Below are 26,442 nucleotides of genomic sequence, written 5' to 3'. Positions count from 1 at the left end.
TGCACAGCGGCAGTTCTAAACGCATTCAGAAGAAACGAAAAACTTCAAATGGAGACTTATTTTTATTAGCCTTGGAATGGGTCGTGCTGTATAAAACAGTATTTTTATAGAATTGTCTTCTAGACCGCAACAAATGACTCTAGCAGCTCGGGTTAATTGCAGAACAAGTTTCAATTATTCAATCGAATCTTCTTGAATTTCTTTAATTTGAATGATTCAGAATTAGGCTGTATTGTCACCCCTAAATTGTTCCACGTGTTTATCACCATTATCATGTTATCTTTAGGCGCAAGACACTCCTGCGCTGTTGATTATTTATTGAGTCCCATTCAATCTGATTGAGAGCGCGACTCAGATGTGATTATCCATTTGTGTTCTTGAGTGTACATTTGATTACTCTAAAATGCACATTGATATATACATAACGAACGAACGGACTTCACCGTCAGTTCAAACTCGCCGACAGACAAATTTCCTCGCAGCTATCGCTTTTGTTTGGCTCTCAATTGTCTTTATTGGGTGTAAGTTTGCGCAAGAAAGAGTTGTGTTCTTAAGCTCAAATTTTGCCAATGTTTCTGTTCCCCGAGACTGCAACGTTATAATATATGACCAGACGGCAGACATTCGTGAAGTATAGTTTCGAGTGAAAGATCATTACCTACGTGTTTTTTCCACAATTTCCGAGCGACCATGTATTAGTAAAGGCACGTAGTGCATTATCTCTAATATATGTGCAGTTCCTTTAAAGCTTAGAGATATTGGAGTGAATGTATGTGCACCCATTCACCTATTTGTAAGCAAAGGCCCCAATTTGACAACACTCACTACTTTTTTACATCCGGAGCTACTGGCAACCAATGCAGAAATGCTGATGATGTTTCTTGGATTTGCAAGTGAAAATCTAGTAGCACTAAAAATAAATTTCAAATTTGTGCAATATTTTCTTCCTTTTTAATTTTCATGAAACAAAAATGCTCTAATATCTAGTTCAACAATATAGATCAACAATTTTACTGACACTGGCTTTAATAAATCATACGTTTTGTCTAGCTGCCTCGGTGTCTGTATATCCTCGCGACAGGGAAAAAAGAAATTAACAAAACTTAGTCCGCAGCGAGGAATCGCACTAGTGTCCACTGCATAGAAAGCAAGTAAGAACCTGTGGTGCCACGCTACTGTTTTTTTTCTATATTGCATGGACAAATTACCTTAGCTCTCTACAAAGGACGTGGTTTAGGAAACACATATTTGATGATGATTATGCATAAGATACACACATATATGATACTGATGCTAGGTGACGGCACCTTCCAGGCGTAAGTTTGAATCAGATGGCGCTAGGCAGGGGTAATCGGAGATCGCAGAGAGAGGCTTTCGTCCTGCCCTGGACATAATATAGGCAGAGGAGCATGTTGATGAAAATAATATTTGATACTCAAGTACGGAAACAAGTGCATCTGATAAGGACACATTTTCAGGCTGTAGATATTGAGCAGCGTACACACCGCATGCGTATTCGAATAGTTACTACAAAAAGAAAACACTTTTATTCATCGCGGGGTTACGCATATCTGTCTTGGGTACATCAGGTGAAGTGAACCTGGATGTCATAAAAGTTGAATAAATTGCCGCATCTGTGTGCGTGTGTCTGTGGGGACGGGTTTTGTACGAATGCTCTCGATCTCACCTGTACCATCATCGTCGGTGGGTTTTGCCGAAGTTGTATTAGGAATGCGTTTTACGCGCGAGCGTATATACCAATGTATTTCCTACAATAATTGATGGAACTCTGGTGCTGCTATCGTTGAGCAACCATGGAAATGATGGGAAGTACGTGGATTGGACTGGTCTTCGTGCTTGTGGCTTCAGACGCTCTTGCAACTTCGTTTATTACGATTTATCTGCCTTCATGGTCCTAAATTCAGAGAAATCAACGCTTTTTAAGTGCAGAAGACTCTGCGAACACACAAGATCATTACTCAGTGCAGCGCTTGAACCTTTCAAGGTGACCAAATCTAAAAGCACCAAGCGTCTCACCACGCTGCCTTCGCGCGAGAAACTCCTAGCGGCGTTTGATGGCTCCTGTCGGTGAACGCGTCCATGGCTTATTGATTTCAATGTCGGCCGTCTTTGCTTGAGGTGCTGCGTTCGAATCTTTAGTCGGGCGATTTTAATAACGTCACTTTCATTATTTATTGCGTAATACTTCGTTCAAAATTACGAGTTTACAGAGACTTGAAACCGTTAGACGCCAGAAGGAATGTTAGGCAACTCCGTGTACTGTTGCGCACGGATTTTCCTAACCGTAGAAGCTAGTGCCGTAATTTCTTCTAGTAATTAGTGCATGAAATATTATTTTATGTGTCGCCACCTTGAAGATTAGCGGTGCGGGTGAATGTAGCTCGCTGATAGATGTTGCCCAACGTCCAGAGTTAGGTCAGCGGTGCACCTGTATAGACTGATGATGAATGGACAAATACATAACATACATTAGGACAGATTAGTGCCGCTGGCCTTGGCGTCATGGCCACAGCTGGTGGAGTACCAACTCGCACAGGTATCGCGGCGCAGAGCAGATGGCTTGAGCGGCCGTCATATCTCGGCGCTCGGGGAGGCACGTAATCGGTTCTCTAGAGTAGCTTCAAAAGAACAGTGAAGTTCCAGCTTCATAGGTGCCGCAGCATGGAACGAAAACCTTCCCAGAAATTGTTGCCAGTGATATGAGATAGGGGTGCACGACCAAAGCGCGACTAGGTGAGGGGGGACGAATACTGAAACTAGCAAACCTATGTGAAAAGAAAAACGTTTCAAAAATTTTAACCAGAGGTCTGGAATACTGTCATACAAGTAAATATTCCGTTTCTAATAACTTTTTGTACTAAAATGAAAAATGTTAATTCTTATATTTCACAATTTGCTACTTCGCTCTTGGTTACGTCTCCTAATAGGTGATTTTGGCGCAAGACTTGGCAAGCCTGTGTAAAGCAGTTATTATGCCGTGCCAAATGGCGTCGCTCATTTGAACGCGGCGGGTTGGACCGCGTTATTGTGAGTCGGTTGCGTGTCTGTTCAAAGTGTGCTGTGCGCTTTATTTCAAACTTTGCGTGACCTAGCGCACGGCATTCATTGGCGAAAGGTGTCAGTGCAGGAGTTTTGTTAACGTGTGAGATCATGCGGCGACATCCGACGCGGTGTGTCTGATCGGTGCGATAAAGCAGGAACGCTCCACGAAGAACCGTCGCGCTATGTTGATTCATTCACCGTAACACAGGCTTTGAATGTCCTAAGGACCAAAAGTAGTAAGCCGGATGTTTTCTATATGATAATGTGGTGGAATGCTGTCTTGTCTGATAGCAGTTTCATATGAATACATGGTGAAGCACAGAATTGCGACTGATTCTGTGAAAATGTTTCACAAATGTTGCTATCCTTCAAGACTGTGTACTGGCCGTAGTACTTTCGATCCGTTGAAACATGTTTTCTTTCGTCAATTATATTCGTTGCGTTATTCTAGATGAATAACAGTGAAGTCGCTTTTGAAACCTCATTGGCACTGTAAAATATTGGCATTGTATTCGCTGACCTTCCTAACGAATCTGCTGCAGCAATCAGCACCAATAACAGCCTAATTACGTTCACATTAAGACATACACGATTCACCAGCTCACCTCAGACCTAAAAGAAGAATAACTGTTGGCGTACCGGTCAAAATTCAGGACGCTAGAAAAATTGAAACATGCCCGCCAAACAGCATAATATTTTGCCATCAATGCCATTCACGGTGGTGACATAAATTTTTATTTTTTGCTCTCACTTAGTTGCCACGCGATACCTACTTAGCAACGATCGAAATGAGTCACAATTTTCTTGACATGTGGGCTTCTGTTGACACTTCGCTACCGGCATATATAACATGAAAAATTCCATGCTTCTTGGGGGTGAAGCACAATGGACATAGCATGCTTTTCTCTTTATGTGAAAGCTCTGTGGCGGCTAGAAGGACCGAGACTCAACGGAAACGTGATATAGAACAAAGTAAATCTACCGATCCCAAAGTCCTTCCTGAACACTAAGCCCGGGCAAGATGTTCTCGGCAGTACATTCGGTATACACGTGACCAGGAGACCACTGAAAAGCTAGGAGCTCGACCAGCGATAAAGCAAGCTCCCCGTCCTCATCTAGCATACTAGCATACTTATTGCTCCTGGCAGGGCTAATCTTAATGAAACATTGCAGAAGCTGTGATCCGGGATCAGCAGCGGAATCCGGCTATAGGAAAACTTCCTTTAACATGATCTTGTTGCTCTGATATCGGCGTTCTCTTTGCTTGCGGAAATATAGCGAAGATAACGTTGTGGTCTTAACGAATGATCCAGAATACGGGAGTCCACTACACCTAATATCCTTTACAAAACTTTCACACGAAGGCCCTGGCGACATCTCAATGGCGTTGCGATAAACACTTTCAAAGTAACACGCATTCTCTAAATTTTTATGTCTTCGACATGCAAGTTATGCACGTCATATTATAAATGACATATCTGGAAATTCGTTTGAACATCTTGGCCGTATATTGCGCATTCCTTCCCACCCTTCTGTTTCTGTTTGTACATAATATGGTTGACTTTTAGTTCTTTCAACAAACAATGAGTCGACTATTATTGACTGAGCTTTGAAACACATTTATTGATCGCAGCAACACGTAGGTCAAAAGTTAATCATCGAATATGTTGCATATTAATCTCCGGACAATGCCTTGTTCAATGTCCACTGCTGATTTTCTTTGTTACTTCTCTATCATTTTTTTCAGATGTGGTTCGATGCAGTGGCCCCTCAGTGCGGAGATATTATTAGGGAATTGATTTCTGTTATACTATGGAACTCGCGGCATGGGCTCTCCAGGCTTCGTGGATCCGCACAGACGCATGCAGTCTATGGGCGATTCGAAATTGTTGCCGTTGCTGTCGCATCCTCCATAGAGGAAGAGACGGCAAGAGTTGGTGTTCTGGTCGTAGTAGAAGCGCGGGAAGGAACCCATGCAAGGACCAGGATGCGGTTGTTTTCGACACACGGAATTTGCGGCAGCTGTAAAAATAACCAAATATCCAAAATCGTTGCGAACATAGCGGTAGAATGCAAGCATAATAATGCAGTAGACGAAAATAGTTTAGATCATCGCAGTTCAAGAAACGTTTCGACTAGGTGAAATCCTACACTTCAGAAAGGACAGTAAGTGTATACAATAACGAGGTGCAAAATAAGCTACGCCTATGTCGTTTAAAAAGTGAAAAATAAAACCTGCAGCGATGGAATTTTACTGAAGGTAGTGTCATTCTGCACACACCCAACAACCCATCAGTGCAAGCCGCATTAACACAACAGAGACGTAGCTGTACGCCCAAATAGATATGAGGAAAGCAAGCCTTTCGTTTGTAAGTCAAGTATTGTGTTCCTACAATGCTGTCTGCCTTACTTCGCTATGTTAAAATATTTCTTCGCATCATTAATTGAGTACCTCGGAGAAAGAAAGCATATGAGGAAAAAGAGAACGAAAGGTGCCTGATTGAACACGAAAAAGTTCAACTTACCAGCCATGAGTTCATCCGTGATACCAATGTAAGCCTCATCAGCAACGTATGACTTCTGGATGGCTAGAGACCGAAATAAGATATAATGAAGCTTAGAATGCATGCCATTGTTTGCCACCTTGTGGTGGCAGGGGTAAATATACACAATATAGTAATTACCGCTAGACCTATGAAGAGATTTGACAAATTATGGCATATCCTATATCGCCTGAAGCAATCATGCTATAGTGCCTTCACTATTTGATAGCACAGCAATGACGAGCGCGCTCTAAAGCAACTTCTTATTTATCACTTTCGGTTTTATTACTCACTGACAAAATTAAAAAAAGAAGGCTTACGTTTTTTGTCTAGGCATGTCTCTTCGCACTTCTCTTGCGTCAGGTATCGGTTCTCGTTGCCGCCACAGCCTCCGTAATAGAACAGTTCGCATTCGCCAGTCTCCTTGTTAAACCAATACCTCGGCAGCGCAGCTCTGCAAACCCCGACCTCGGCCTTCGGTCCGCATTGCTTCTCAAAGTTTGTCACCGCTGCAAAAAATACAAAAGTTGTATTATTTTGCCACCCGATACGTCGCGGTGATTTATTTCAGGCGCTATTTGGCGCATTCTTAATCCCTGGCCAAGTACCTCACATGATGCTACGTCTAGGGCACCCGTATTTGATTTTAACGATGCACGATGCACATATGCACTACGTTAAATGCTATCATAAAAAGACATTCGACGTTTACAGTATTGTTTCATTGTTGTTCTATAAAATGTTGCTCCTGCTATCTTTCATACATAAAGTACAAAGGCTTCTTATAAGCGCTGTTTCAGGAAGATAAGCCGGAGGTGAAGTAAACTGGAGGCCCCGTCTGGTTTTTTTAGATGTTATGTTATTATGAAAATCAAACAATATCTTCTTTTGTCGGCAGCCCTGGCTAAGCACAACTGTGCATAAGGAATATCACACCAATATAAAATTGTTTCTTCTTGTATTTCCCTTCTGCTTTGAATCGGTCAGTAGAGCTATGGCTAATAACCACAATGTCTTCATCAATTCATAATTTTTCAACACTTTTCCTCGTAGCGTTGCTGCAATATTCACCAGAATGTTTGGGCAGTCATTACAAAAAAAAATTATCCCGCTTTCTTGATATTGTACACATGAGTGTAATTGCTGTCCAAAACGAAAACACAAAATGGAAGCTTTAAGTTTATTAGTTGTCTTCTTAGTATAACAGCTCATGTATAGAAATGGTAGCACACGTGTCTGTGATGCAGAATACTTAAACAGTGAATGTCCAAGAGACATATAGACCTTGTTGTCTTAAGCTTACCGAGTGCGGTGCCTAGAAGCGCCAGGAACAAGTACAGCTTCATCGCGATCAGAGCCGTGTCCGTAGTGATGATACTTTGCGCACCAGAGATCGTTCTTATACTGTGCGAAACAATGGGATGGAGCGGATGTTTCAGAATAATTTTATCTGCCATTCCGAAGCAGACGCGATAAGAAACCCACCTTCTTCCTGTCTCTGCAATGGGCACGAACAGATGGAGATATTAGGCGTTGAGATTGGTGTTAAGTAAAGGGACTCAATTGCCAATTAAATCTTTTTCCTTCATTCCGTGACATGTGTTGCAACTAGTAAAATAAATAATTGATGGCGTAAAGAAGAACGATGACTTGAAAACTGTCGCCGGCCGTTTTTCTCAACGCTTTTCGCAAACACGCTTAAATGAGACAATTTTTGGTGAAATCTTTAGCTTCATGAACCATCCTCTGAAATTATTTTTGTTGTTCAAAACACTGGATGAGAACCTGCGAAAGTTCATCGAAATATATAGTTGCATTCGTTATTAAGGTTCCGGCAGTGTCTTTCGTCTAAATTCGATGAAACTTAATAGAGTGAACACGCCCCCGCTTTACTCTAACTTTGATTTATTTCCTTATATGTACTCATTTCATTTTGGACATAACGGCCATTACAGCTGATTTTTAATACAATATCGAGCAGAGCAAGCACAAGGAGATTATTATGCGGAACATGTAAATTCGCAGGGTAATCAAACTAGGATATATAGTTATGTCTGGGCTAGTGAGCCACTCATTAGCAAATCAATTTACCAGAGATAATATGAATGTGGTACACCAAAGACTGCGGGCACCGAGTCTAGAAAACACTATTTCTATAGAATCATTGAAACAATATTCATGTTTCTACCTTCCCGGCTAGTTTGGCTCGGGCATGAGGACCCGCGACGTGACTTATAAGCGATGGCGTTGCTGTGCAGATGACGAGGTCGCGGATTGAACACGAACGTGGTGGCCGAATTCCGGGGGTGGCCGAACGGCAAGAAAGCGCGTGTCCTGCACGTTGGGTGCTTGTAGGGAATACAAGTCCATCGAAATTGTTTGGAGCCGTTCACTACCGATTCCCCTTTAAAGCTACTGTTCAGTTGCGGCTGCTTAAACCTAACCCGGCGAATCATACACCTGATTATAAAATGAGACCTCTGACACCAAGGCTGCGCCTGTTATATGCGATACAGTGCAGGAAACAAGAAAGTAGTTTACTACGTTAGGTACGCTGGCATTATAGATATAGGGCCAGGGAACGCAATCGCATCGCTATACCCCCCCTGCCTGTACAAATTTTGTCTTTTTCCCCTCAAAGGTAAACACTATAGCAGTACAGCAAACACTATAGAGTGCCCACAAGCATATCGCATCTGCTTATTGTACTGTAGCTAAGACAACCCCGAATTGCACAATTTGCCCATGTTCCAAACCAACTCCTAACGCACCTCCTTGACGACCCGGTCTAGATCGTGTGGTTACAAAAACACACCTAGCAGTAGATGAATGAACACAGTCATCAGATCGCCTGCAGAGCTATGAAATAGATAAACATCGGACGGGTATGCGCAGGATCCGGCTACTCAATCCACAACTAACATGGGTCGAAGGCAAACTCAGAAAAAAGCCCGTCCTCAGTGCTTCGTTCATTCACTTCCTTGGCTCTGTAGTAGCTGAAACTATCCAGTGCATGATAGGGTGGGAGGAGGAATCCAAATAGTGTGAGCCGCTGATACGCTAGACATGCTTACTGGCTCACTTCCATTACTCATATCATTGCACTCATGCTCCATGAGCTCAATCCCTTCCTCATCTCTAGGCAATGGCATAGTGGCCTGATGCATATACCGAATAACTGTCAGTTATGTGCCCTAGTACCTATATACGAGGGCATATGTCGTACATTGGCAGTAAGTTATAAAATATTAATTTAGAATTCTGCGTTCTACATCTATTTGGGTACTCGGCATTGTCTTACATCTGAACCTTCGAGTAAATCTGGTGGAACCAATATTTCTGAACTCTGAAACCCGCATCTCCCTTCCCCAGGCAGGGTAGCAAACGAGCTGTCACCTGATTGAGCGGCCCTGTCTGCCCTCATTTTTCTCGAACTCCGTAAAGACGTAGTATCCTGTTGTGTACATAAACGATAAAATTGTGCTATCTAATCGCATGATTATTTTTCTTTGATATTTCTTCTATGACTGACGATTCAGTCAAATCTTCCTAAATAACGGGGTCAGGGAGCGTTTAAATGTATTGATTATATATTTTTCGAAATGGTGTAAAGCACCGATTTCTCTAGGTTGAAGGAAAGCCAATTAGGTCACGGAAATAGCGACACCGATCATTTCAGTTTTTGCGAGATTAAGGATTTGATAAAAACAAGGAACTCCCATATGGCAACAATGTTCTAATTGGTAGGGAGGGAAAGAACTTTTAGTCACTAATGGATAGCCTTTTTTCAGTTGCAGAGATTAGCGTAAGACGTTTATTGCTGCTCTGTAAAATGAGAACTTCATGCATCTGCGCCCTGGTCGCAAAGGCTGCAAATTGTAGGGCCCATGAAACTACAGAGATCTATCTACCGATGTTATTACTGGAAAGTGAGGGAGATGTTTTAAGCATCAAGTTAAGCAGATAATAAAGCCGCATTTCTTGGACGTAGTTCACAAAAGCTAACAATATCACTTACTTAAACGATGCAATAATGCCGAGTGCGCACGTCCCACGCGAAAAAGTAAAAGAAAGAATACAAGAACAAATAATCTCCCATCATCTGCGAGAAGATCCCTTCTATGTTCAAGCCAACTAAAGGCTTCCGACTTACGAGAAAATAGCCAGTGCTACCCGCGTGACTGGTTGTATTAGTCGCGTGTATCTCTCTTTATGTATTCGAGACCTTCGCCCTTGCGAATATAGCTCATTACTTAGTACATGTATATCGAACCTATGAATTTTTCCACCGGCACTTAAAGACGAGAAAACACAATGCACTCGATGGCACTGAAGTGGACACTTCGGCACTTGGTCCAACTTTACACGCCGATATGAATCTGATGGCAGGCGACATTTGTTATCTCCTAGGCCCCAATAGCAACAAGTCTACCCTCGTAAAACAAACAAAAAAATTGTTAGTAATGTCGAGTACTCTTTCTTTACCTTCGACCCACGCACCATTATTATGGCCAAAGCACACCACATATAGTTCAAAACAACACTTCGTTTTATTCAATCTCTTGACTCGTAGTGGAAGCATACATGCGATAAAATATTTGCCGGACCTCCCATCTGTTTCCTCTCTTCATAAAAGTGGCAGGGTGTATGTGTTGCACGAGATCGATTACAACGTGCGAATTCTTCGCGACCTTTATTCGTCAACATGATACATTTCTGGTGGAATAGGCCACTGTCACCAAGTTTTATTCTATTTTGGGATACTAAACCACAGTTACACTCTTTCATTCCTACGAAACTTTCTGAATGGAACTAATTCATTTCCTCCGCAGCAGCCATCCCTAGTAATCGTTTGTTTCCTTCTACTTTGTCAAGGATTATTAATCAGGCTAAGGTATTTATCATGCTGCTTCACTTTGTATATCTGTTTATCTTTGTGTTCTTTGTGTTTTAAATTCATTTGCGCTTTTCTCTATCATAGCCTACTCCGTCTTTGGAAATGCTTCATGACTGCCCTCAATAATGTATTTGCCCAATGGATATAGCTAGTAAATGAATAAAGCAATAAAATACAGCAGCTCGCTACCTTCCGGCAATGATTTCGGTGCACTACTAAAGGGAACGTACAGTCCACAAAAAGTTATACAGAACCCGAAATTCATGAGGTTGTTTCTCAAGGCGAAGCTCGTTTTTGCATACTTATCCTAGCTGCTGGGCGCTCTTCCAACCGTTTTAGTCTTGGTTGATACATTTGTAAGTGTATTTGTGAAGGTTATAGGGAACTACTATAAAATTGTCTTACACAAATCTTGTGCGCTGAAAAGCTATTCAGACAATAATGATATTTATTATATTAACTTTCTACATAAAACTCAGCTTTTATAGTCGACTCCCAGTCGTCTCTAAAGCACACTGAGCTGTTAACGGAATGGCGGATTATTTTTAGGAGACTCTTGGTCTTATTTTATTCTTTTTCATTTTGCAACTCAGTATATTTGATACTCCTTCTGTGCACTTCACCATCCAATCATTGAGGACGGGCTTGATTCTGCTACACTTGGAAATAAACCTGAACATGTATTTTCGCCTAAGAGATGTATCAAAAACAGACATTTGTTAACAGATGGTGGCTCGTGCTTCACGGATTATTCAATTTTCTTTCTTTAGACATTAGGTATTTGCCACTGTGGGCATGCCCATTCTTGACCAATCGCCCAGATCGGGTATGTCTCACTGTGGGCACAAGGAGCACAGAAAACCGGAACGTTCTTTCATGGGGCCATACTTTTCCGTGCACGTATCTGTCATTACCATTCTGCCCTCGGCAAGCATCATGCAATCATCACCTTGGCCTTTGAGACATTGCGGCGTGTACAACTTACACTGTTTATCCGCCTGAATCTGGATTAGCGTTGCGGCCTACCTTGCTAACGAGACTGCGTGAACAAAAAAAAGTTGTGTGACAATAAATTTGTGACCACTGTGGTAGATAGACATTCAATATTTCATGAGATGAGGCGGTGAATCGGATAACAGTAAAAATTGAGCGCATCACCATTCATTGTAAAATATTTTATTCACCATTTTAATAAACCGTAGGTTCGCATAGGTTACAACATGTACATTCGGCCTGCATTTGTTTTTGCCTCCTTTTCGCGAATCTGCGAACCAATGTGAGCAAGAAGGTGAGGTTAGGTAACTGTAAGAAGCATTCTATGCGTGTTTGCCTCAGATCGCGGATACATTACCATTTTTTTTCCATGTAACCATTCAAGGAAGTTGCCAGAATTCCTACAATGACATTTTCTGCAACATTAGAAGAAACACTGGAAATGTCAGGGTTACACGTTTTATATTTGACTTTTTAAGGGTAAACTCTCAGGAAAATTGATTTATTAGCGCTGTAAGTACTGTTCTGTTACTCTCAGTATCACCAAAAAAATACCCAGCTGCATATGTATTCAAACCCTATGAAAACGGCCTGTTCTTGTGAATTCATTACAAAGCAGTGTTCTGCAGGCCTAGTAGTGCAATGGGCCGCGTAGTATTAATTAAGAGGTGTTTCACCGTGACGCTATTATTCAGCAGGCATTATTCCATTGTCCCAAAGATAATTCAAGAGGGAGGGGTTCACGGAGGAGCAATTTTTTTCGTGAACGTTTGCATTGTGCTGAAGAACAAGCTCGGCTGAAGGAGTTTTCCAAGCCCCTTCATTGAAATGGCTCGGCGATCAGCTGGCGCGCATTTTATACAGTCTTGACTGGCCATGTAAACAGAAGGTTCTATCTGAACAAAGATAAGAAGACAACACGTGGGGAACCTGCCCGCTAAAAACAGGTAGAAGGGATCGCTATGGATGGGTTTCCGTTGAAAATGAACAGAAAAAAAATTAGTAGCAATCCCAGTTGCTCGATTCTGAAGGACAATGGAGTTGGCGCAGCTATGCATACTCTACAGCTCGCTCGGGATACTCGTCGGGAGAACTAGGACAGCTGCTGCACGGAGACAAAACACTTGATTCTGAGCGGAAGCTCAACCCACCTTTATCAGTCGAATAGCGCGCAATCGCCAGTTTATGAAGACAGCGCTACCACAGGAAGGGCCACTATCTGAGGCACACCGACATGATACGGGGATTGCTGAAAATGTCCATTCTCATTGTGTAGATAATTATCTGAATATTCAAAGACTGTAACATCTGTAAGCCGTTATTTGTTCAAAGTTAGATAAGAAGTAAGAGCACCGGGAAGACCTCGCCATCGCCGATGGTTTCTGATTAGTTGCTGACAGAAGCAGGTGCCACCTTGAAGCGGTTTCTATGAGGAAAATGCGAAACCAAATTGCATTACAGAAGAGCTCTAAATGATGTCATCTACTTAATTACCATCCAGTGCTCTCGATAGCCGCCTCGGTGATTAAATATAGGTGCATCAATACCCTAAGAAATCGCGAAGTGGAAGAAAGGAACGCGTGTAGGCGGAAATTCTGCACTCATGTCCGAGCCTAATTATCCGTCCACTACAAAGAAGTGGATGGCTGTCTTGTGCTGTCTTCAGCTTTATTCAGAGCATTTGCGAAAAGCCTATTGGGTCACTATACAGAGAGTAATTCCATCGTGGTGCTGCCACTGGGCCCCACACGGAAAGCTTTTCTTTTTTTCGATAGTGCCGTAAAGGTCTACTTTTCACTTCGTTGATTTGATGTCGCTCACCGCTGCGAGTTCCTAGTTTTTGTGTGAGTGGTTGCGTGCGCATTTTTCTTTCCTTTTTTTTTCATTCCTATGATCTCTTGTTATGCCACAAATGTGCAGCGACCGCAATACATTTCCCCAAAAATTAAACGATTTTGATAAAGCCAACGTTGCCACCTAAATACCACACTTGTTTTAATAACACTTACTTATCGCCTCAGTGTTATTCTTTATATGTTGCGTTACTGTCCTTTTTTGTAACTTTCTCTCTTTTTTGTACCTATTACAATCAATGTGCACTTTCTCACTGTTACTTTCTTATGAAGCTGTACAAATTTGATGTACGCCCCCCCCCCCCCCCCCCCCTCCTTACATGTAATGGCTTCGGGCCCGTAAGGTTGAAAAATTGAAATGTACAGTGATAAGGCTGGACTCTTGCTCGGCTAACCACTCCACCAATCAATAAAATTGCTTTCACAGCTGTGCACTTATTTGGACATAATGGTTGACAAACATTTACGGTAGAACTAATTAAATGGCGACTGTCGAGGACAATGTCATTACCAATCGAGCAAAGTAGACAGACACCGAAGTGTCATGGTTATTTAACAGTTGTAGAGGCCATTCTGAGACTTTTGTTGTGCCGGCTAGATGAGAAATGCTCCGGTATTGTTCACCTTCAGTGTGGCGCACGCTCGCGAAGGTCACCTATGCGCGGGCGCGACGTGTAAACGTCTACTTGACGCTGACGCAGTGACGACGCTAGAATGATGAAGAAGCAATGAAGCCGATGATATGACACGGGCGGTTTAATCATGTCGGCATGATGACATAGAAACGACAATAAATAAACAATGGCTATGGTACAAGGGCGACAGCATGACGAATACGACATGACACCAATGGAATTATGACGATGGCGCGATAAAAGTCGGAGAACATAGTTCGACGGATGACAAGAGAAGAACCGTCACGGTATCACAATGAAGGTATGAGAACGAATGCACGACGACGACGCAACGAGGAAGGCGAAAAAATGGGGCGGGAAGGACGGAAGGCATATTTCATTCCTCGTGTAGGTACTGAAATGTAAATTCAGGAGCAATCGTTGTATATTTAATACTTGTCGCAAAAATATAATCTCGATCCCGGATTTCGTAAAACGATGCTACAAAACGCTTCACGTCAATGCACAAAACATGCTCTTAGTTTTCTCAAGTGACGCCATTATGAGAACGGTAGCGCAAAACAAGACGAGGAAAATGAAAGAAACTGGTTGCGCTGCTAAGTTACAGCTGGACCCAGCTACACACAGCGCCGCTGCAACCTTGCAATCCACATTTGCGCGTCAAGATCAGGAAGCACAATAGGGCAAGCAGGAGAACGATTGGTTATACGTCACAACACAGGAGTACATAATGTGACGAGCATAATCTAGACTGAGGTAATCGCATTGTCTGCTTTTACAGGGCGACGTACTGTGTTGCGTACAACCTTCGAGTGGCTATCGATCGTATTCTTGCTTTTCTTTTGTATTTGTGCACTCCTTGTGCGCACATCTACAACGAAAAGGCAGGGCCAGGCCATCGAGGAACCACGCGCAGAAAGCTACACGCCCCTTAACGCACCATCATTGCTCTGGCAACAGTTATGGGTGACTTTGCCATCCGAGGCAATCCGCGTGAATCATTTGGTCTCGTCGATAGGCTGCGAGTGGCATGCCAAAAAGATAGCTCCGGGGCGCTATTCTGGACATACCGCCATTTTCTTCGATGCGCGACGTAGACGCAACGCGAATAAAATGGCGCTGATGGCCCCATCTTGCTTTCGTAACGTGACGCGAACTTGACGTTTGGCCTAAGACACTGAAATGAAGGCACTGAACGTAAGGTTCTCAGTAAAGCAAAACAGTTTCGCTCCCCAGTAAAAATAAAGTAGTTAGCTCAAAGCGCATGATTATTCCGTCGAAAACGCTTCTCGCTTCAGTCGTCTGCTGCGCACAAGCTGTCGTCTGCTTCATTATCTAGGATGCTTCCACCCGGGAAACGGAATGAGCCATCGTACGCTTGTTTTCTACTTCGAGGCAACGTACGCGACTACCGGTGGTGATGAGCACACGTTCTAGGCCGCGTTATCGCTATCTCCCGAAAGGCAAGTGACTCAGCCCGACTCGCCTGGCTGAGAAACGGCGGAATATCACCGATAGCGTTGCGCGCGCCAGATATATCCTTTAGCGCTACGCAAGCTCCGGCGCTGCCATCTCTAGTTCAGCTCGCTGATTATTCGCACCGTGGGAGGAAACTTCATGGCGCCGCCTCGCGTACATTCCTTTTTATAAAATAAAAAGACGCCGTTGTCATAACTTTTGATTGTGCGAAAAGGCATTAATCTTAATTACAATACAAAGGCAGCAGTGAAAAGTGGACAACGTTGCATAAAGTTTGTTTTGTTTACCCATATTATTTCGTATAAATGCGTTCCTTTAAAAAGTGATGCCCCAAAACACAAATGCCAACACCACCCGAGAGTGATGCACATACTATGAGCACGCGTTATGAGCAAACGATTTTCATGGCGCCAAACGACGGGGAAAATGTGGCAATACGCATTCCTCTAGGCCGTCATTGCATGCGGCTGCTCAAGCATAATTCGTCGCACCACAATCAATGGCGGAAAATCTCTGCAATGGCGGCCCAGCGCAACGTCACGCATCGTCAAATTGACGTTTACGAAACGACCCTTCCTGTGACGCTCCGCGCAGCATATTCCTTCAGCCAATCAGCAAGTTGGCATGGCGCATATCTTGGATCACCACCACATATTCGCCAAATTGCATATGCATTGCACTGGCTCCTGCACGCTACCACTCACTTTCTTTTTAAAGCGCTAACAGATATAAGAGACGCGGCAGTGGAGGGACTGCGGATCAAGTTTGAGCATGCTGAGGCCGCGGCCTCGGTAACACCGCCGCTTCAGTGGCAGAGGTAATTGGCGCCATCTATCAGGAGGGCGAGAAAGCAACTCCGCTTCTCTTGCACAACATCCTAAATCGGCGAGCGCGTGCGCGCTCCGATCTAGGAGGCCATTCTCTTTCACCACTTCTATAGACTCTTCTCCCCTTTGGCTCATTCCCAACTCTCTCACTTTCGACTGTACGCGCGCGCACCCGTAGGCACGGCACCAGCTTAGCCCGCAGCATGACGGGATTCTCCCTTTAGCAATCTCCAAATAGCGTGGCGACGTTTTTAATAATTTGACTGGAATACGCATTTCCTGCCTTCTTATTTCTTCACCACGCAAGTTATGCTGGTCGTCTTATAGGTGACCCAGGTGGAAATTCGGTTGAGTACCTTAACCATATTCTGCGCATTCCTTCTCACCCCTCGGTCAGCGGTTGTAATTGAAATGATTGGCTTTTGGTTCTCCCATCAAATAATGAGTGAACCAATAATGAATGAGCTTGAAAACACATTTATTGTTCGTAGCACCACATAGCGCACAAGTGAATAATCAAATATGATGCATAATATTCTCCAGACAATGCCTTCTTCAATCTCCCCTGCAAATTTTCTTTGATAATTTCTCTACCATTCTTTGTTTTTCTGATGTGGTTCCATGCACTGACCCCTTAATGGGGAGATATTATTAGGGAACTGATTTCTGTTATACTATTCGACACGCGGCATGGGCTCTCCAGGCTTCGTGGATCCGCACAATCGCATGTAGTATATGGGCGACTCGAAATTTTTGCCGTTGCTGTCGCATCCTCCATAAAGAAATAGACGGCACGAGTTTGTCTTCTGGTCGTAGTAGAAGCGCGGGAAGGAAACCATGCAAGGACCACAATTCGGTGATTCTCGGCACACGGAAGCTGCGGCAGCTTTAAAAATAATCATATTCTCAAAAACAATAATATAGAATAACTTTATAGTGCAACAATAATAATAGAGGAGACTAAGGTAGTTAAGTTAATCACACTGCGAAGCATGTTTTGATAAGCGAAATTCTATGCTTCAGAGATTACAGAAGGTATACTAAACAAGCAAGTGCAAGACATCAGCTTCATCGAACTTGTGGGTGGCTAGGGGGCGAAATTAAATGCAAGGAAAGTTCTCTTAGAATGCAAGCCAATATGTGCCACTTTGTGGTGGCAATGGTGAATATACACCTAAATATCGCGAGACCAACGAAGAAATTTGGCAACTATGACACATCATATCTGGCCTGAAGCACATCATATCTCGCCTGTCTTGCTGAAGTAGCATTGAGGAGTGCGCCTAAAAACTGCACCGCATTTATTAGTGCCGATTTGATTACCTCGTATTTAATCAGTCAACTCAATTACAAAAATAAAACGGTTGCTCACGTTTGTCCGCTATGCATGTCTCCTCGCATTTCTCTTCTGTAAGGTATCGGTTCTCATTGCCGCCAATGCAACTGTTCGCATTTTCCAGTGTCCTTGTTGAACCACCATCTCGGCAGCCCAGCTTTGCAAATCCCGACCTCGGCCTTCTGTGCGCATTGCTGCTCAAAGTTTGTCGCCGCTGCAGAAAAAACAGAAGTTGTATTATTCAGCTACTCGGTGCGCCGCGGTGATTTATTTCACACACTTTCCAGGAGTGCCTGTGCAGAACGCATCATTAACTGCAGACCATCTACGGCCCATCAAGGTACCTCCGGGTCCACTGCATATCATTTTAATGATATGTGAAGCAAATTTTCACTACCTCTACTACTACAATAAAATATTTGACATGTACTGTTCTGTTTAATTGTCATTTTATGCAACATGCGCTCGCAATATGTTGTACACACATTACAAAGGCTGATTTCCTATACGCGCCGCTTTAGGAAACTAAGAAGTGTAGTCAAATAGATTCCCCACCTGATCTTATTGAGAATTTTAGCTTAGTATGATAATCTAAGAGTATTATGCTCGTTTCCAGCTCTTGTTAGGCAGAGTATTGCGTAAGTATTATTACATTATTATATAATATTTTGTTCCCACATCTTTCTCCATTTAATCGCTCTGTACCGCTGTTCACCTGACTGTCATTGTCGTCCTCAACGCAAACACAAAATGGAAGCTTTTATTTCGTGAGTTGTCTTCATAACGCAACACACGACATATAGAAAAGGTCACCCACCTGTATATATTGTATCAAACTTAGACAGCAAATGCCCAAGAGTTATACGGGGCTTGTCGTAAACTTACCCAGTGAGGTGCAAAGGAGCGCTAGGAAAACGTACAGCTTCATTTTGAGCAAGGCCGAGTTCGTTGTGATGATAATTTGCGGACTGGATCTCGCTTTTATGCAACGCCGAACAATGGGACGCGGCGGATGTTCAAAATAATTTTATTTGCCATTTCGAGGTGGACATGATAAGAAATCCACCTCCTTCCTGCCTTTGCAAACGGCAGGAATAAGTAGAGATATTAAGCGAGAACATTGGTGCTCGGTAAAGTGACTCATTTTGCAATTATATCGTTTTCTTCATGGCGTCACATGTGTTGGGACTAGAAGGCTAAATCATTGATGGTTCATAGAAGAATGATGATTTCTACACTGTTGCCAGCAACTTTTTTGAACGCTTCTGAAGAAAACAACTAAATGAGATTTCATTCTTCGGCAAAAGCTTTAGCCTCCCGAATCACTCTTGCGCATAAATTTACTTGTTCAACAAACGGCAGAAAAACTCAGCGGAAGTTCATCGATAGATATTGTCACATGTGCCAGTGGCGTTCTCGCACTATTTTGCGTCTAATTCTGTCAAACTTAAGAGAATGCGCTCACCAGCACTTCAACGTAATGTAGATATATTTCGTTATATGTATTTCTTTTACTTTGGAGTTGATAGGCATTTGAGCTGTCTTTTTCCTATGAAATCTCACAAAGCCAGTAGAAAAAGGCTCATACGTTGAGCGCCTAAAGTCGCAAGGTCAGACAACTAGGTATATGTCTTCACGCCTGGGCGAGTGCGTTACTCCTCAATGACAGATTAGGAGTGAGCGCCGAGTACGGTGCACCTCACAATTTATGCACGAATCTACTAACACAGCTTCTCTAGCACCATTCCCAATTCAAGTCATCTCCCTACGTTTCCACCAACTACGGTTCCTGCATGCGGACCCGCCACGTGGCTTATAAGCAATGGCGTTGCATTGTAGATAACGAGGTCGCGGATTTAACACCGAACGTGGTGGCCAAATTCTGATGGTGGCGCAATACAAGAACGCCAGCGCACCGTGCATTCGTAACAATTAAAGGACACCGAGTTTGTCAAATCTATCTCGAGTCCTTCGCTACATAGATTTCTTTAGACCAATGTTTAGGTTCATGACCGTAAACACCACGCTCGGTTACATGTACCTGACAATAAAAAAAGAGCGTGCTGACATCAAGGCTTCGCGTATTTCATGCGCTATAGTGCACGCAACATGAATGTAGCTCACAACGTTGGGGACGCAAGCATTAGGCATGTGGACTAAGGCACCACAGTCGCATGTCAAACCTACCACCCTCTGCAAATTTCGGTTCTTTGCTCATTGGGTCCCAGTCAGCCTAACTACATGGCACCACAACCATCATAAGGTGCCTCAAGGCAGACCAGGCCTACAGGTATATAGTATCCGCTGAATGTACGGCAGCTTAGACAACTTCGAACTGAAGACTTGCTCGTATTGCAAGCAGTGTGGATATCAAAACATGCCTAGCTGTCGAGAAATGAAGAGAGTCATCAGATCGCATGTATACGAGTTATCCATCCGACAACCACGAACTGAACGCGAATGAGATGCCTCTGAAATAGATACACATTCGACGGAGATACGCAGTTACGTTGACTCCGTCCAAAACATACATGAGCAGAAGGTCAACTCAGCGAAAATCCTTTCCTCATTCCCGAGTTGATTTACTTCATGTGCTAGGCATTCGCTGAATATGTCCTGTACATGGTAGGGGAGGCGTTATTCCATTAGTGCGAGCCACAGATGCTCTAGATGTGCCTACTAGCTCATTTGCATTGCATCAATCACTGCGCCTGCTCACCATGAGGTCACTCCACTCCGCACTGTCCACTACCCTTACTCCACCCTTGAAGAGTGGGTTAATGCATGTGCGGATTAATGATCAGATATGTTCTCTTGCTCTTATCTACTAGGGCGTATGGCCTAATGGCGCACTATGTTACCAACTAAGAATTTAGAATCTTGAGTCATACCTCGAGTTCTAATGGAGCTCGTGAAATCAATGTTTCTCCACTCTGAAACCCACTTCCCTTTCTCCAGTGTCGGGTAGCAACCGGGTACCACCTGGTGTAGCGTCCTGTCTTCCTGTTTTCTTTTTCTCTGTCTCCGTAGAGTTACAGTACCACTCTACGTCGGTGGGTAAAATTGCGTTAAAGAAGCGTATAGTTTATTTTTCTGCAGTATTTGCTCTTGTTGTCTGGTGATGCACTACAACTCTTCTTAAACAAAGATGGCGGTAAAATGTGTTGATTACATCTTTTTCCAATTAGTGGGAAGCAGCCATTCGTCTACTCCGAACCAAAAGCGATTCAGGAAAATAACGGCACTCATCGGTGTGCGTTTCGCTAGATGAAGATTTTGATAGGAACAAACAACTCCTCCATGCGAGCTATCAGCATGGTAGTGAGGGAAAAAAATTCACCAACGAATACGATACTCTCTAGAGATAATTTTGAGTGCAAATGATTCCTGACTCCCTTCAATAAAGTGTTTGTAGCCATAAATATTGCTAGTAAATAAATGAATGAATAAAATATAGCCATTCGCTTCGCTTGTCCAATATCTCTGATGTATTACATAAGAACACGTACAGTCTACCAAAATATTATTCGAAACGCGAAACTCATGGCGATGTTTCTTAACCCTCTATTGCATGAATTATGAAAAAGTAATTTTAAAAATAATTTTTTTCAGCTTTTATTATTCATTGAATGAACAAACACATGTACAAAATGTTTCAGAGTTATAACGACTGCATTAATAAAGATACAGCTTTGCGCCAAATATAGCACACCATGAAGATGGATGAGCGCTCTTGCTGCCATGGGCGGAAAACAAAGCTTCATGGACGACGGTCTTTTTAGTGCGATGTGTGGAATGAAATGAAACAGTTGTTTCCTGCGTTCAGGCACTGATGAATGTTGCACTTCCTCTATCTTGCCGGCGACTTCTTTGTGCAAGATGGCCGCTTACATCTTTGTTTCTTGTCATCAAATTCTGGCCAGTGGCCCACTTGGTCAGATCGGACGTTGTTGAGTGGCACTGCGGCCGCTGGTCCCTGTGCTTTTTTTTACTTGAACCTGTAATTCGATGTCTTAAATAGAAGGCCTTCCTGGTCGATTGTTGGGTAGGCACTTGTTATGCGAGGTAAGGCATTCTGCAATTTCTGCTTTGAATTGAGCCAGTAGTAGTACTTGTTTCTTCCCAAGCTGCTCCTGCACCCTCCTGTACTATAGCCATGCCGTTACTACCGATAACTCTAGCATACGCGTAAAAATTCGAAAGTGCCATTTTTTCGACCTGATGTGTATGCGGTAATGTCCAAGCAGTGAGTCCAGCAGGTCGACACCGCCCATGTGCCTGTTGTGGACCTTTACTAAGCTGGGGCAATCAATTTCGCGAAACTTCTTGGAGGAGGTAAACCAGCGCTTAGTCTTTCGGACTGGATCTCTCCCAACATAACTCGACAGAAGTGTCAAGGCGCGCTTATCGTACCAACGCACAAACGATAACTCCACGTCCTCTATCGCACTTGGGAATCCTCTGAAGCACCACGTCCTTTACATTTCAGTTCCTTTTCGCTTTTCAGGCGGCTATTTGGTAGACGATTAGCCGTCACGGTACCGATCAACAATATTCCATCTTGTGACAGAGTGAACTGCAGCTTCGGGCTATTGAACAGATGGCAGCACGTTACCATATTTTGTCTTTCAAGTTCATACTGTGCCAAATATGGCACACACCGATGTCGGGTTCTCTGCTGTAGTTGTAGACAAAATTAAGAAAACTAATAACTGGCTTGAATTGGTGAGACCAAAGAATATGCGAAAATAATTTTTCTGTTTCCGCGGTGGAAATTTTCAGAGAAAAAACAATACCGATTGCTCGTGTTTGCCTTCTCTGAGTTTCACGTCGCTTCCCAAAATCTACTTCACCTGCTTTGCATATCGCTCAAGAGATGGCAGCACTTGCCCATAATAAGTGATCATAACCATGAGAATTACTCTGACGGTATCACATTCTCAAATGGGAATCTCACACATGCGAAAAAAATGGTAACCGGTATGTGCCAAATATGAGACGCCATGCAATAGAGGGTTAAGGCAAAACTTGTTTTCGCCTATATATCATGGCTGCAGGGCGCTGTCCAGTCAATTGCTGTATCGGGAGATATATTTGTGCGTCCATTTGTGAAGGTTACAGGAACTACTAGGCAAGTGCCTTATACAAACCTTGTACAGGCGTCTCTTAACACGACGATCCCTTACGTGCATGGTTAATTATATTTGCCGATTAATAGATTTGCGTTATTTTCTTTAATTTTGCCCCTCAGTATTTGATATTCCGTATGTGCACATTCTTGAGCAATCCTCCCTAATGGGCATGATAACGCTGGAGTTCCTACTAAACCTGAACACTCAATATTGACTCGGAGATGTAGCTAAAACAAAGATTTGTTAATGCAATGGTGGCACATGTTTCACAGATCCTCCGATTTATTTATTTAGGCATTAGGTATCTGCCACTGGTGGTGTGCCCGTTCTTGACAAATCCTTCAATATGGGTATGACCCACTGAGACACAAGAAGTACAGCAACACTGGATGTTCCTTGATAAGTGTCGTGCTTTTCCTTGCCCACACCTGTCATCAATATTCTTGCCTCGACAAGCATCACACATCGCGTTCGTCCTTGTGGCACCGCTGCGTTGACTTCTCGAAAGTGTGCATCCGCCTGGATCAGAGTTAGTGTTGCGGCATAGCTTAATAACGAGGTTGTGCATGAGCGAAAAATTGCATGACATTAAAGTTGTGGCCACAGTGGTAGATACACATATTTATTTCAGGAGATTGGGTGCTGCGTAGGATAGCTCACAGAATTGCACGCATCAGTGTAATTGTAAAATATTTCTTTCACCGCATTACTAAAGCTTCGCTTTTCCTAAGTTACGGCAAGCACGTTGGTTTTGCAGTTCTTTCTGCTGGTTTGTAGCTCATCGGGGAAATAAGGTGAGCAAATACGTGACGTTAATCTAATATTAAGAAGTATTTTTTGCCCGTTTCACAAAGAGTACGGGTACGTTAGCTAGTTTCTTTTGTTTTATTGAGGGAAGGAGGCAAAATTTCTAAATCTACCTTGACAAATGTCGCTTTGACACGTTTTATGTTTTTTGTAAAAAGAAGAACCGAGCAAAATTGATTTAGAAAAGCTGTGAGTACCCTTCCGTTCCTCCGAATATCACACAAAAAAATACCAAACAGCATATGTTTTCTAACAAACAGCACGAACAGAGCTTGTACTTATCTTTTCACAACGAAGTGCTCTGCAGGCTTAGTTGGCTGCAATGATGCCGTAATATTTTTCTTTCTTCAAGCAGTGTTGCACCATGGCGTCATTAGTCAGCATGCATTCTAATGTTCTCACAGGGAGAATTGACGACACACGAATAGACGGAGCGACTATTTATTTGGCAAACTTATGCCCTGTGCTCAAAAACAAACTCGATGCCGATCTTGGCGCAAGCAACGTCAAAATCATTGCATCGAAATGTCTCGGCGATGCGCAGCCCTGCATTTCGTAGAGTCCACTCTGACCAAATGGAACCTTCGCAGTGCGTTTAAAATGTTCACACAGAAAAAAAAGGTACATTGCGGGCACAGAATAGAAGACAACACATTGCAAGCCTACGCTCCCAAGAACAGAAAATAGAGAATCGATGTGGACCACCCTCCGTACGCAGTGGACAAAAAGACTCCCAGTGGGCAATTGCAGGTGCACGACACAGAAAGATACAAGACTTTGCCCGGTATGCATCCTGTTCAGCCAGTTTCAGAAACTGGTTGCGAATATCAGCAATGTCACTGAACGGAGACAAAACTCTTGATTCACAGCGGAAACGCAACGTGGCTGTATCAGGTGAATAGCACACAATAGCCGTTTATGAAGACTGGACTACTATATGAAGTATCGCTGAGGCACACCGATAGGGTACTGGGAGTGTAGATAATGTCATCCGTACTTATTCTGTGCAATATTATCATCATTATCATCATCATCAGCCTGGTTAAGCCAACTGCAGGGCAAAGGCCTCTCCTATACTTCTCCAACTACCCCGGTCATGTACTATTGTGGCCATGTTATCCCTGGAAGCTTCTTAATCTCATCCGCCCACCTAACTTTCTGCCGCCCCCTGCTACGCTTCCCTTCCCTAGGAATCCAGTCCGTAACCCTTAATGAGCATCGGTTATCTTCATTCCTCATTACATCTCCTGCCCATGCCCATTTCTTTTTCTTGATTTCAACTAAGATGTCATTAACTCGCGTTTCTTCCCTCACCCATCTGCTCTTTTCTTAACCCTTAGCGTTACACCTATCATTCTTCTTTTCATAGCTCGTTGCGTCGTCCTCAATTTAAGTAGAAGCATATTGCAAGCCTCGAGATTTCTACCCCGTACGTCAGTACTGGTAAGACACAGCTGTTATGCACTTTTCCCTTGAGGGATAATGGCAACCTGCTGTTCAGTGCACTATTATATGAACATACAAACCTTAGTAACATAAGTATGCTGCTCTGTATTTTAGAGTGAGATAAGGAGTAAAAAGGGCAAAAGCCTCACCATCACCGATCGTTCCTTATTGCATGGTTGCCGGCCGAATGTGGTGGTACGGTCGAAATGGTACCGTGTTGGGAAAATAACAAGTCAGTCTGCGCAACACAACAGCGCAAATTATTGCCATCTGCGTAATTTTGATCCTGTGCTGTCAATGGCCTTCATGGTGATAATTCATAGGCGAATAAATACCATGGGCAATCGCGAAGGGCGAAAAAAGAAACACGTGTAGACAGAAAAGATGCAATCTGCTCGAGCCTAATTAGCTCACGGCGGAGAACTGGACGGCAGTCTTATGCTGAATTGAGCGATACTTAGAGAATTTGCCACCGGACTGTTGGACCACAGGAAAGAAATAAATTTCTTGAAGGTGCCATAAGCCTTTATTTCACTGTGTTAATTTCAAGGCGTGCACTAATCATTATTTCCGAATTTTTCTGCGAGCAGATGTGTGTGCTTTTTTCTTTGCTTTGTATTTTGTCGTCTTTTGCTATCTTGTCTTAAAACGAACCTGTAGTAATAGGGCAAGGCATGGTCGCCTAACCTCTCCACCTAGCAACAGAAATACCCTCACCAGGGGGTGCATGTTTTGAATATGCGTTGACAAAAAATTACGGGAGCACTCATCTCATGACGACAGTTGACGGAATATCCCATCTCACAGCATAATCTATCCTTGCAACTCAACCAGTTTTGTATCAAAAAGTGAGTGACGGTAGAGACGCTTATGGATTGGTGGAGAATCGCCTGTGTCGATAACGTGTTCTGTGATATGGGTTTGCTGAATATGGCTGTTGTTGCCAGTCAATAGAAGACAGAGTTTGCCAATCCTCAGTGTCCACCTCAAAATTCTGGAAGACTTGCATGTCATCGGGTGCCATGACATCCAGTTGTGCGTCCTGGAGAGAAGTAGCCCAATAAAGCTTTGTTCCATTTAGCAAGTTTACGGGCGACACCGTGGAATTATCGATCTGAATCGCACCGGCCCCATACATGACCTTGATCACGGTACTCGCAACTTGAAGGTCATTTCCGAGCGTGCTGTTCAGCCGACTCAGATTCATTGCGTCCTTTGCGACTGTAACTTGGATAGCAAATTAAATGTGAGGTTGAATGCGAATGTACTCGTGTCACCGCGCACTATGTACATCGTTGAGTGCAAGGGTGTGTCTTTCAGCGATCCATGACAAGATGACATTTACCTTGGTGTAAGTATCAAACACGAGTTTTGTATCGGTAACACTCTCTCGCATAGCTTCTGCTAGACGCTGACTGCCCAACATTGCAC

At 43.3% G+C, this 26,442-nt stretch overlaps 1 protein-coding gene across 1 annotated transcript; it reads right to left on the bottom strand.

The window, feature by feature from the left end:
• Positions 1–4,666: 4,666 nt before the first annotated feature.
• LOC129385484 (boophilin-H2-like) lies at positions 4,667–6,969 on the bottom strand. Its single transcript, XM_055072118.2, has 4 exons — positions 6,910–6,969; positions 5,927–6,115; positions 5,589–5,651; positions 4,667–5,085 (listed from the first exon to the last, which is right to left on the bottom strand). Exons 1-4 carry the CDS (start codon positions 6,950–6,952, stop codon positions 4,874–4,876), a joined length of 507 nt encoding a protein of 168 aa, XP_054928093.1. The 5' UTR covers positions 6,953–6,969; the 3' UTR covers positions 4,667–4,873.
• Between the last annotated feature and the right edge of the window lie 19,473 nt (positions 6,970–26,442).

The sequence above is a fragment of the Dermacentor andersoni genome, chromosome 7, assembly GCF_023375885.2.
Source record: "Dermacentor andersoni chromosome 7, qqDerAnde1_hic_scaffold, whole genome shotgun sequence".
NCBI lineage: Eukaryota > Metazoa > Arthropoda > Arachnida > Ixodida > Ixodidae > Dermacentor > Dermacentor andersoni.
The sequence above is the reverse complement of the archived record's forward strand: the minus strand, read 5'-3'. Positions and strand labels throughout refer to the sequence as shown.

Coding starts and splice junctions, on each gene's coding strand:
- LOC129385484 (XM_055072118.2), bottom strand. CDS start 6,952: ATGAAGCTGTACTTGTTCCTGGCGCTTCTAGGCACCGCACTCG. Junction 6,116..6,909: donor GCTTCTAGGCACCGCACTCG/GTAAGCTTAAGA, acceptor TATTTTTTGCAG/CGGTGACAAACTTTGAGAAG. Junction 5,086..5,588: donor CACGGATGAACTCATGGCTG/GTAAGTTGAACT, acceptor TTATTTTTACAG/CTGCCGCAAATTCCGTGTGT.